The 13,546-nt window shown below is 48.5% G+C and overlaps 1 protein-coding gene across 1 annotated transcript; it reads right to left on the bottom strand.

The window, feature by feature from the left end:
- Nucleotides 1–3,192: 3,192 nt before the first annotated feature.
- On the bottom strand, nt 3,193–13,546 carry pafah1b3 (platelet-activating factor acetylhydrolase, isoform Ib, gamma subunit). The gene is made up of 6 exons (XM_078236291.1): nt 13,490–13,546; nt 12,624–12,782; nt 9,285–9,374; nt 7,583–7,699; nt 5,538–5,660; nt 3,193–4,735 (listed from the first exon to the last, which is right to left on the bottom strand). Exons 2-6 carry the CDS (start codon nt 12,702–12,704, stop codon nt 4,457–4,459), a joined length of 690 nt encoding a protein of 229 aa, XP_078092417.1. The 5' UTR covers nt 12,705–12,782; nt 13,490–13,546; the 3' UTR covers nt 3,193–4,456.

The following is a 13,546-nucleotide window of genomic DNA, read 5'->3' on the forward strand; positions in this document are numbered from 1 at the left end:
CACAGCATAACGTGTGAAATTTATAAATGCTGATGTTCAGAGACTTGGCTATGTTCGTACTTGGAACTTATAGCTCGCCATCCTGAGAGTCGGCACAAAATACGCTCCCAACTCTCAGACGCCCACTGCTTTTTAACGCTCAATTGAACATTGATTGGCAGGTGGCCAACAGCTCTCCAAACCCTCCAGCCACAGCACTGCAATGGCCACAAGAGGTACTGCAGTGCTGTGCCTGGAACTAAGTCCCAGGACTATTCCCAAGGTCAATCCCAGGAGTCCTGCGGCAGGATAGTTGAGAATATCCTTGGGGGGGGGGGGGGGGGGGGCGGAGGTGGGGGTGGTGGGGAGGGGGGAGTGAAGAAGGCCAGGGGTGGGAAGGGAGCTCCCAGTTCCCGGAGGGAAGCAAACCCCAAATCCATCCATGATTTATGCCCATGCAACCACCTAAATGTTACATGGGCACTTAATATTCCGGGCAACAGGGCAGACAATACCTCAGTTGACTCCGTAATTGTTGACAGCCGCACTGCCAATCCGTGCCTACACCTTTGACTGAAAGTCTGCACAAGTGAAGGATACATAGCCAGCATCATCAGACTATTTTATGCTCACAGCTGCCTGCAACGCCCAAAATTCTGCCCCTGAAATTAGTATGCAGGTTCAGCAAACAATTTTGGAAGTCAAATGATATATTGGCCTTTATCACAAGGGGATTGAAGTACAAGGACAAAGAAATTGTGCTATAATTATTCAGGTCTTTGGTGAGGCCACATCTGTGGAATTCTGTGCGCATTTTGTTCTCCATATCGATGGAAGTATATGCTCGCAATGGGAGTGATGCAGCAAAGGTTCACTCGATTGGTCCCTGTTCCTGTGACAAGAGGCTGGGTAAGCCAGGCCTACATTCCTGGGAATTTGGAAGAATGAGAGGTGATCTCATTGAAAGGTAAAAGATTCTGAAGGGGCCTCGACAGGCGTGGACATTTGAGAGCTTCTTTCCTGAGGCTGAGGAACTTCAAACATGGGGTCACAACTCAGGATAAAGGGACTGAGATGAGGAGAGATTTATTCAGAGGGCTGTGAATCTTTAGAATTGTCCAGCCTCGAGGGTTGTGGACATTGTTGAAGATTGAGATAGACTTTTGACCTCCTAGGGAATCGAGGGATGTGGGGAGGTGACAGGAAAGCATAATTGAGATAGATGATAGAATAACAGAGCAAGTTTAGGGGTCCACTCTTGCCCATTCCACTTATGATGCTTGATCCTTTCCGAAGTCCAAAATACGTGCCTTCTCCATGCGCTGACATCATATTGATCTTAAAAATTCCTTCCCCCTCCGCAGACGATCTGTGACATCTCAGGCTGTCATGAGACAGGCAACGTGACATCCTGGATTCCTGCCTGCGGACAAGGAAACACCAGTTTCCCTATCGCAGTCGCTTTCCCACTCATGTTTCCTGAGCCAACCGTGGACTTGGCCCTGGCTGGACTGTCCAAAAGGAACCGTCACTTACAGCAGAGGTCAGAAAGGAGGAAGCATCCAGTGGAATCCTGCACAACCTACCTGGTGGTCTTCCTCGGCTGTTGGAAACAAATTTCCTCACCACCTGCCTACCCTCAAATTTACAGGCTGAGCACATTCAAAAATATGTTTCCACAAAACGCTCAGTCTGTTGAAGTCACCGTAGTCAATGCCAAAACCCAATGATGAATCTTCTTTGTGGACACCGCCCTCTCGTGGTCATCCAAGGTATGAGAAACATCATGGAATTCCAACATGGAACAGGATTCGCATTCCATGGGACCGAGATGCCCTGCTGTGCCAATATTTATTAGGGTATTAACTGACATAACAGCAATAAACGTAAGGTCCAAATAAATACTGAACAGGAATGAAGACCTTAATAAATACGCACCAGCTATTCACCAATCAGCGGCTCCCCACGTTGACGTCACTTTATTTTATAAGGAGGCTAACTTAAATGTTTTCACTCTTATGATTTATATCGTCTTATATTTTAATTCAGTCAAAAAAATTGGAAGCCTCCCTTCCCTGATTATATTTTAACCTTATTGCCTAAATCTGATTAATAGAACAAATTATAAACTATCGAACGGGCTTTAGTATTTCTAATTAATTGATCCAGTCTTAATTTGAATAAATCAACTATCAAATAATTTTCCACGATACCCAACTGGCATGATTCCTTCGGCTGTGCCGCAATCTGAGCTTTTCTTTTTCTCCATCTGGTTCAGATTTGGAGCACTCAGTCCTTGACCTTGTACTACACATCACACCCCACTGCACGCAGTCTGTATGGCACGAGGTCCAAACACCCTCCTCAATAAGATGACCCAGCCTTTCCCTCCCTACCCATAAATAGGGGGCAGAAATAGCCAGCCACCAATAGGAAGAGAGAGATCTACTGTAACCCTCAATAAGGGCAAAAGCTCCACTCCCCTGGCACCAGGCTTGCCAGAGATCCAAATCCCTCTTCTCTGCCAGAAAGGCAGGTGATCTGAAGCCCCTCAACCCCAACAAACATCCCCACCATCCATCTCTACCAATAGCTAAGCAGATCTGCATACACCTGCAGTCTTGGGCAAAGCAGGAGTCATACCAAGCTGTGATGCAACCATAAAGAATGCTTTCTATGGTGCATCTGTAAAAGTTGGTGAGAGTCATAGCGGACATGCCAAATTTCCTTAGTCTTCTGAGAAAGTAGAGATGTTTGGTGGGCTTTCTTAACTGTAGTGTCGGCACAGATGGACCAGGACAGGTTATTGGTGATCTGGACACCTAAAAACTTGAAGCTCTCGACCATTTCTACCTATCTATCCTTAGATCTGTCACCTACATAGCTATCCTCATAAATGAAGTTACTCATCCCTACAACCAATCTTGTAAATTTCTTCTTCACTCTCCCCAATTTCTCCACACTGACACGAACGTTTACATTAATCACACATGGCCACGATACAGGAGTCATTTTGCTACTTTCAGAAGTATTGTTGTACATCACAACCAGCCATTTGAGGCAGAAATAATCCATCCTTACTTCAGTGATGTCCCGCTGTTTCTGTTTACACTTTGAAACATTTTGCTCTGATAATGTGCAGTTTAAATATCAACACAACTCAAAAAATGTCTAATACTGCAGATACTGCAAATCAGAAAGAAAAACAGAACTGAACTGTTCAAAATTAGCACAACTTTTTTATTTCCAAGTCGGTATTGGCGTACAGTCTACAGTAGATGACAGTCTGCAGCTGCTGAATTATGGTCTACATGCTCTCCCACCATTCAGGGTTCACAAGGGGAGCTGTCTCCCTTCCGATGTCAGCGTTACCAAGTTTCACATTAATCGTCTCATGTTCGGGATTTTAAACCACACAGGCCCAAGAAAATGGTAAACTTTATTGCTTCAAAATCTTGATCTGCAATACTCCCTGGTGAACCCCCGCCCCCAATTTAATTTATTGTAACATTCTCTGTACTGTCCTGACCAACACACACTCTCCACCCACACTGACTCCCTTTCTCTTCCTTTCACGACCCCAACCTACTCTCCCCAGTCTTCCTACCCAGACTCCCTCCATCTATCCTCCCTCCTATTGGATTCTCCCTCTGCTCCAGCACTGGCTCACCGTACTCCCAGTCTTTCATAGAATCCCTACAGTGCAGGAGGCGGCCATTCGGCCCATCAAGTGTGCACCGACCACAATCCGATCCAGGCCATATCCCCGTAACCTCACGCATTTACCCTAGTTATTCCCCTGACACTAAGGAGCAATTTAGCATGGCCAATCCACCTAACACACAAATCTTTGGACCATGGAAGGAAACCCACGCAGACACAGGGAGAATGTGCAAACTCCACACAGGCAGTGACCCGAGGCCGGAATTGAATCCAGGACCCTGGCACTGAGAGGCAGCAATGCTAACCACAGTGCCACCATGCATCCCTTGCACTAACACCCTCCCCAACCCCGCATCAACACTCTTATGCCACCCCCCTCAACACACTCTTACCCCTGCACTGACACTCTCTGACAGACCATATCCCACATTGACACATCCTCCCAACTGTTAAGAGGCCGCTTGCCCTATCACTGTGTCAGTCACTGTACCTGTGACCAATGCTACATTTACAATAATGATAGCAGCGGTGTGTGAGAGCAGGCGGCATCTTGTTTGAGCGGGGGGTGGGTGTGCGTGTGCGGGAAGGGGGCGTGCATGTGCGTGTGTGGATGGGAGGGGGTGGGTGCCCGGGAAGGGGTGGGCGCGCGGGAGGGGGTGGGTGCGCGGGAGGGGTGCGAGTGTAAAATGTGGGGGTCAGGTGAAGGGTTATTATTCGAGTTTTTACTTTGTAACTTGCTCTCCAGCTGGCCTGTATTGTGCTCCTCTGGCCAGGACTGCACCAGCTGCACCAGAGGGGCCGTTCCCTGTGCGAATCAGAACCCTGGATTCACGCTGTCAGAGACAACCTCTCCCAGTAGCTGCTGCACCTGGCTGTGGATCAGTTTGCAGACGCTGGTGTAAGCATGGCGGGTGAGGTGCAGGTAATCATACATGTCATTATGACTAATGGTGCCATCTGAACTCACAAAACCCGGGTCCACATCCAGGAACACAGTGTTACTGAGAACCTCCACTGTGTTCCTCACCAGCTCATTCACCAAGGCATTCTTCACCCGCAGCGGATTATGGTCCTTGCCACGGGGTAACAGACCCTGCAACAGAGGGCAAGGCCGAGTATGAGAGACAGGGCAGGCACCATAGAGCAGGACATGCTCAAATACTGAACATTCACTAGGGTCATGTACAGTGGCTGCTCCGCACACTGGAGACTCCCCATCACCACATGATCTCTCCCCCAGTACACCCAGCCATTCCCCTGCAATGCTGTGCTTCTGTTACTATCTCGTCACACTGCCCCCTCTCCCCAACACACTCCCTCTGCCCCTCTCCCCAAGTCACACCCCCTGCCCCTTCTCCCCAACACACACTCCCCCTGCCCCGTTCTCTTCTGCCCCTCTCCACAACACCCTCTGCTCTGCCCTCTCCCCCACAACATCCCCCCCTGCTCCCCTCTCACCCACAACACCTTCACGCTGCCCCCTCTGCCCACAATACCCTCCCCCCATCCCCCTCTCCTCATAACACCCTCTCCCTGACCCCTCCCCACTGTCCCCTCTCCCCCACAACACCCTCCCCCTGCCCCCCCACGCCTCCTCCCTCTGGCCCCCTCTCCCCCACAACACCCTCCTGCCTGCCCCCCTCTCCCCCACAACAACCTCCCCCCTGCCCCCCTCTACTCCACAACACCCGCCCCCCCTCCCCCACAACACCCTGCCCCCTTCTCCCCCACAACACCCTCCCCCTGCCCCCCACTCCTCCTCCCTCTGGCCCCCTCTACCCCACAACACCCTCCCCCCTCCCTCCCCACAACACTCTCCCCTTTCCCCCCTCTCCCTATAGCACCCTCTGTCTGCCCCCTCCATCGGGCTCTCTCCCACCGTGACCCCGTCTCACCAGTATGATGACTTTGGCCTGGGGCTGCTGTTGATTCAGGAGATGGACGATGGCCTCAATTCCGCCCGCCACCTGCTCCGCTGTGTGTTCATGATTGTTCGTTCCCACCCAAAGAACGATGACCTGCAGACAGGGCCGGGTGTTGGGGGTTGGACGCAGAGGGAACAAGGAAGAGACTGACTTCAACAGCAACCTCACACTTCACCACCCAGATTCAATCTGTGACAGCTTTACCCATCAGCCAAGGCCCCTTTCCGGCATTCTCATCCTACACCCACTCTTTGCTGAGTCATCGGAAACCTTTGAAATAACAACAGATTAAACATGGGCATGGTGGCACAATGGTTAGCACTGTTGCCCCACAGCATAGGGACCCAGATTCGATTCCTGTTTTGGGTGACTGTCTGTGTGGAGTTCGCACATTCTCCCCGTGTCAGTGTGGGTTTCTTCCGGATGCTCCGCTTTCCTCCCACAGTTGAAAGATGTGCAGGTTAGGTGCATTGCCGAATTGACCCTTAGTGTCCCAAGGTGTGTTGTTTCGAGGATCAGCAGGGTTATGGGGATGAGGTGGGCTCTTTCAAAGACTCAGTGCAGATTTGACGGGCCAAATATCCTCCATCTGCACTGGAGGGAATCCACAATTTGTTATAAGCAGTTCAGAGAAGGTTTACCAGACGAATATCTGGAATGGGTGGGTGTCTTATGAGGAAAGGTTGGAGAGGTTAAGTTTGTATCCACTAGAGTTCAGAAGAGTAAGAGGTGACTTGATTGAAACATACAAGATCCTGAGGGGTATTGACAGGGTGGATGTGGAGAGGATCTTTTCTCGTGAGAGAATCTAGAACTAGGGGTTACTGTTTCTCTCAGAGGGTGGTGAGTCCCTGGAACCCTTTTCCTGAAAAGGCAGGGGAAGCAGATTGTTTTAATATTTTTAGGGCAGGAATGGATACATTCTTGGTAAGGAAGAGGGTGAAAGGTTATAGGGGGTGGACGGGATGCAGATTTGAGGTAACAATCAGATGAGCCATGATCTTATTGAATAGGGAAGCAGGCTCAGGGAGCCAGTGGCCTGCTCCTTGTTCAGACAACTCTTGTTTATCCAACTCATTTCTAAATAAAGATGTGAGCAGGGTACAGATCCCCAGGAGACTCCACCTGACTCACTGTGTCAAATCCCTGGTGGCCCTTTCTCGGTCTCTCACTTTCCAACCAGCTCCATATCCAACACGAAATACACACAGACATTACAGCATAGAACAGTCCCAATCAGCCCAGAGCTCTGTATCAGTGCTTTAGGCTCCATCAAAGCCAATAGACTTGATCACACTTAGCTGTCCCATCGTCACCTTCCTTATGAAATGACAGTCATGGTTCCTTTTGGCGCTTGCTTACACACAAGTGCAAATGTCATAGTCTCAAGTCCCACGCAGGACGCTAGAGCCTAGAGTCCAGTCTAATTCTCCTCAGCGTCGGGACTGTGGATGTACTGCATTGTCAGAGGTGCCCTCAATGGACATCACTCAGTGCAGTTCATCCAGTCATTCCCACCTTGCAGACTGGGGACCTCTCCCCGCCCGAGGGGACCTCGTTGCATATCTTGAGATTACATCACTGACTAAACACTGAAGCTGCTTCCACTGGGTCCAAGGGTGGTTCTGAGATTGTGAAATGCGCTAATCAAATCTTCAATGTTATCTCAGTTGGATTCTTAACCAGCCCATCTGAATAGTTGGGAGAATCTCACTGTCTCTGAATCCACAGTGTGAAGAGGTTCCTTTGGACCCATGTTCAAACTTGCTTCCATTTAATCCTGTTCACTCTACAAACGAGAATATTCCCGGGTCTCACTCAGTATGTACCTTTTCTAAAATTCCTGGTTCTCCCTCAACCTATCCCTTTGTTCTGATATTCCCTATTCTCCCTCAATCTATCCCTTTGCTCCAATATTCCCAGGTCTCACTCAATCTGTACCTTTTCCAATATTCTTGGTTCTCCCTCAACCTATCCTTTTGTTCTGATATTCCCGGCGCTCCCTCAATCCATACCTTTGGTCGGATGTTTTCCAGTTCTCCATTTTGCAGTCGCCACAGGACGTGCTGAGTCGCATCGCCTCCAATTCCAAAATTCAGCGCATGAAGTGGTGAGAATAACTGACGCCAGATCTGTCGAGAGAGAGAGAGAGAGGCAGCCGTAAGGGTCAGAGCAACAGACAGATACATGGAGTGTGTGGGACACACCTGGGCGACGGTTGCGGAGGGAGGGAAGGAGGGAGAGAAATGGAGTGTGACACAGGGAGAGAGAGAAAGACAGAGATAATGAGTGGCACAGAGACAGACGGACAAGGACAGAGAGAGAGAGAGACAGAGACAAGGAGTATGACACATGGAGAGAGAGACAGACAGAGTGTGAAATAGGGAGAGAGAGACAGAAATATGGAGTGTGACACACAGGGAGAGAGACAGAGACATGGGATGTGACACACATGGAAAGAGCGAGATGCTGCCCATATTGGGTGATGGGCATATGGGCACAGTGGGCAGCAGCAAAGCAAATGCCCTGTCACACACACTATCTTGGTGCAATTTTAAACATTTTCCATCCTTGCTGCAGTTGGAAACTGCCTTGATCCCGGTTTGTGTGGTACAATTCTGAACTGCGGAGCAGGTTTCTTGTTGTGCAGTCAAGGTTGGCAAGCATTCACAAGTGGAATGCCACAGGTATCATTGTTGGGGTGTCTCTTATTTACAATCTACACTCAATGATTGAAGGGAGTGAATGTCTCTGAGCTAACTCTGCCAATGACTGCAAGATAGATAGAAAGGCAAGTTGTTAAGGGGATTTAGAGAATCTAAAAAGAGAAATGAACAGGTTAAGTGAGTAGGCAAACATCTGGCAGTTAAGAGTATAATGTGAGGAAATGTGAACTTTTCCAACTTGGCAGAATTAAAAAGCAGTGTATTATTGAAATGGAAAGAGAGAGATTGCAGAATTTGGAGATACAGAGAGATCTAGGTTTCCTGCAACATGAATCACAAAAATGTAGACACAGCAAATGGAATATTGATGTTTATCGCACAGGGAATGGAATATAAACATAGCAAAGTTTTTCTACTGCTGCACAGGGCATTGGTGAGACCACATTTGGAATACGGTATAGGGTTTTGATCTCCTATATTAAAAAATATATAGTATTGTGTTCAAGGCAGCTGATTGAAGGTTCACTCCACTCATTCCTGGGGTGAGGGAGTTATCTCATGTAGATAGGTTGAACAGGTTGGGCCCGTACCCATTGGAGTTTGGGAAAATGAAAAATGATCATATTGAGACAAATTGAGGGGGATTTGTCAGGGTGGGTGGATGTTCCCACTTGCGGGAGACCAGAACCAGGGGACACAGTTTGAGAAGAAGGGGTCTCCCATTTAAGATGGAGATGTAGAGGATTATTTTCTCTCAGACGGTGGTTAGTCTGTGGAATTCACCTCCCCGCAGAGAGCAGTGCTGAGCTACGGTTCATTGAATTTATTCAAGGCTGAGTTGGACAGATTTCTGATCGACACTGGGGTCAAGGGTCATTTGTGTGGGGTGAAGGGCGAGTGAGGCAGTGAAGGGGGATTTAGGATAGCAACCAGGTGAGCCATGATCTTATTGAATGGCAGAGAAGGCAGGAATGGGCTGAATGGCCTCCTCCTGCTCCGATGGTGACTGTTCCTGTCCGGTGGTCCTTCCGTTGAGGGGGGTGGAACTCACCTCAAACTGGTGGAGTAACTGAAGCAGTGAGTCTCCCACGAACAGGACGTCAGGTTCCTTGTCCTTCGTGTCAGCCACAAAACGGTTGTGCTGTAGGATACAAAGGGATTAATGTTCAGGGAAGTGATGGCATCCTGTGAGCATGCGAGAAAACTCAAGAACAAAATCAGTCCAAAAATATTCAAGCAGCGACCTCAGGTTTGACAAATTGCTGGATCAAACTCCAGGTCCAAACTCCAAAAGCATTCAGGCTGTTGAGCGCAAAATATGGGAAACAAGGGGTTAAATGCAAGAATATACTAATACAAGTGACAATAATAAATCAAATCAAATCTTACTCTTCTAAATTCGAATGGATACAGGCCTAACCGCTCTGACCTTTCATTGTGAGACAACCTACCCATTCCTGGTACGAGCCTAGCCACGCACAACCCATGAAAAAATTTAAAAGGACAAGTCAGGTGCAGAAGAAAAAGGTGAGGCAAGAAAAATCAAAATAGCAAGTGGAATGTTAGAAGTTATGGACATAATGCAAGTTTAGCAACAGTTGTATAAAGTCCTAGCCAGACCACACCTGGAGTACTGTGTACACATCTACACATCATACCTTAGGAAGTATATGGCCTTGGAAGGAGTGCGAAGCAGAGCAGATTAGATTCACTAGTGTTAGCTGGACTTGATGGGTCAAATTACACAAACTAGGCTTGTCCCCCCTGGAACTTATGACGTGATTTGACTGAGGTGTTTTTTGGATTTCAAAAGGGTCTATCCAGAGGATTTACTTCTGCTAGAGTTGGAGTCCAGAAGGGGACATCAACATAAAAATTAGAATCCGCACACTAAGGGAAGGGCAGACATTTGCAAAGACTTTCTTGCAGCCGGTTGGAGAAGTGCGGGACATTTCCCGGCACTTCAAAAGCAATAGGCGCCAGCTCAAAGAAGTTTTAATCTGAAAACGATGACTTTTTTGCGAGCCAGGGTTTAGTGTCATGGAATTTTACAGCACAGAAAGAGGCCCATCGTGTCTGCATCGCGTTCTGCAGACAAGACAGGTGGATGGAGTTAGGGTACAGATCAGCCCTGGTCACAGCGGCTGGGTGGGGAAAACAGATCCGAGGAGACAAATTGCCTCTGCCTCAAGTACGATCAAACCCCTGCTACTTAACCTGGCGCCATCAACAAACTGTGATGTCTAGCTTTGGAATTGGGATAAAATGTCACGTAATGAAGGGCGGCATAGTAGCACAGTAGTTTGCACTTCTGCCTCACAGTACCCGGGACCGGGGTTCAATTTTGGCTAGGGGGTAACTGCCTGTGTGGAGCTTGCAAATTCTCCCATGTCTACGTGGGTTTCCTCCGGGTGCTCCGGTTTCCTCCCACAGTCCAAAGATGTGCAGGTTAGGTGGATTAGCCATGGGGTTAAGGGGATAGGGCAAAGGAGCACTGAAGCCTGTGGAATAAAAAAGGAGTGTGGAGATTGCCGATTGACAGGTGACATCAGGTTTCCTCAGGGGGCAGGTTTCAAACGGCTGTGTTTTCTTTTCCTGGACAGCAGGAACGTATGAATTAGGAGCAGGAATAGGCCATTTGACCCTTCTAGTCTGCTCCACCGTTTGATAAGATCATGACCACCACTCCACATTCCTACCTGATGCCCCCCACACCCCCAACAAAAAACTTTGACTGTTAACTGTCGTTCTGAAATATCCGAATGAGACAATCAGTTCAATGGGCAATTAGTGTTGGGCATCTAATGCTGGGCCCATCCAGCGACAGCCTCATCACATGAATTTATATATATTTTTAATCATCTCTGGTTCTTCTGAATTCCAATCAATCTAGCCAGTCCAACCTTTCCTCATTAGATAACCGCACCACACCCCAAATCCCAGGTATCGTGGATAAACCTGAGGTTCCCCAGGGGTCAGTGCTCGAACCCCCACTCTCCAAGCTCCACATGAACAGGCGAATGATCTTAGCCACAAGTTCAAACTCTGAAGACGAAATAGAATGTGGAAGGACTGAGAGCCAGGAGAGGGACAGTGATAAGGTGGCTGAAGGGCAGATGAAATTTAATGCAGAGAAGTGTGAAAAGATACATTCTGGTCAGAGGATTGAGGAGAGGCAATCTAAAAGAAAGGGGCTTTCAGGAGCAGAGAGACAGCTGTGGATGTGTGCGCACAAATCGGTGGGAGTGGCGGGACAGGTTGAGAAAGCTGGTCAAGACATACATTCCAGGTTTTATGAATGAGAGTCCAAAACCAAGGAGGAAACATTTTTGTTATAATACCATCGTTTGGTAGCACAGAACTTGAGTATGGCTGAAAAAAGACATTTTCTCAAACCTTTTGTGTCTTGTACTCATCAGGTCAATGGCAAGGATACCAATCTGAATGGAAACAACAATTTTCTACTGAATGAGGAGAGAGTGCCGATTGATTAGCACGTGGACTGCTTGGTAGAGGCATTGCCATGGAGAATGCACCAGTTGATGGTGACTGACAGTTAAGTGCCAAGCAGTTAAACTCCCAAATACAGCTTCGCAGCTATTGTAAGTTAACTGGTGCATTCTCCATGGCAATGCCTCTATCCATCAGAATCCGCTTGCCAACCAATCAACACTCGCTCCTTACACAATATAAAGCTGTTGTTTCCCCTGGTACTCTTGGTAGTGACCTGATGAGTACAAGATTAAAAGCTTTGACAAAATGTATTTTTCAGCCACACACAAGTTTTACAAAACCACTGGTTTGGCCCCAGATGGAATGTTGGGTCAAATCCTGGGCCAGATAATTTGAAAGGATGCAAAGTCTTTGGTGAGCGTGTGGAAGAGATTCGCAAGAATGGTTCCATGGATGAGTGACCTGAGTCATGCGGGTAGATTGGAGAAGCTGGGACTGTTTCTCCTTGAAAAGAGGGTTGCGACAAGATTTGACAGAGATGGAAAGATCCAGAAGCAGAGCTGACACAAAGAAGATCATGCAGAGCGTGGCTAGCATCTGGAACGCACTGTCCGAGTGTGTGATGGAGGCAAATGTAGATTTGGGAAGAGAAATGGATAAGAAACTAAACAGCAACAGATGCGCAGCAATGGGGAAAAGGCAGCAGAGATGGAATAATAGATTTGCTCTTAAGCACAAACAGTGCACTGAATGGCCTCCTCCTGTACTGTAATCAGTCTGTGATTCTATCAGCTATCCCTGAGGAGGATAGAAATGTGGAAACATGGCACATGGATACAGCAGGACTGAACTGGAAGGCGAAATGTCCCTCCTCCATTTTGAGGGCCAGCTGATGTGACTTACAAAGAAAGTGGCTGCTATTTCGCTGTTGTTTTACCTGGGACATCCAGCGACCGTCACCCTGAACATCTGCAACAGGAACAGGAATGGCCGCTGGGTTGTTATCTCCGTCACTCATTCCGGCTAAGCAACGGACACAGGGCCTTCCGGAAAGTTCTCTGCTCAGGCGTCACGTTCGTTCACTGAGACGGCAATCCTGAGACACAAACAAGGAAAAGACAGCACCATCAGAATCTCGGAACCTCCAGATTCTCATCGAGGGAAGGGAGACAGAGGAGAGAACCCGGGATTTGGGGATGGGTGGGGGGGAAGGAGTGAGGAAATGAGGCAGGGTGATGGGACAAAGAGGGAATGCCAGGTCTGAGGGTGCAGAAGGAGGGGGTATTGTCACGGTCTCCGTCTCCCTCTCCTCCTCCATCTGCCTCCCTATCTATCTCACATTCTTACTCCCTCTCCCTGACCCGTAATCTCCCTTTCCCCATCCATCTGTCTCTCTCCCGCCGTGTCCATCCCCACCCCCGTTGCTAACCCACTTTGTCAGTTCCCTTGTTTGCCCTTTCCCCATGTCTGTTTCCTCTCTCTTTCCAAGTGTGTATTTCTGGCCAATCCATCTAAGCCACAGAACTTTGGACTGTGGGAGGAAACAGGGGCTCCCGGAGGAAACCCACACAGACACGGGGAGAACGTGCAAACTCCACACAGTCACCTGAGGCCGGAATTGAACCCGGGTCCCTGGTGCTTTGAGGCAGCAATGCTACCCACTGTGCCATCGTTTTCTCTATCTCCCATCTCTCTGTCTCTCTCACTCTCACACCCTCTATGTCTCTCCATCTTTCTCTTTCCCTCCATTTTCTCTCTCTTTGTCTCCACATTTCTCTCTCCATTTCTCTTTATGTTTCTCACTTTTTCTCTCAGCCGGATGCTACGCCGAATGTTTCTGCGCCTGCGCAACATGTCCTC

The sequence above is a fragment of the Mustelus asterias genome, chromosome 20, assembly GCF_964213995.1.
Source record: "Mustelus asterias chromosome 20, sMusAst1.hap1.1, whole genome shotgun sequence".
Lineage (NCBI taxonomy): Eukaryota > Metazoa > Chordata > Chondrichthyes > Carcharhiniformes > Triakidae > Mustelus > Mustelus asterias.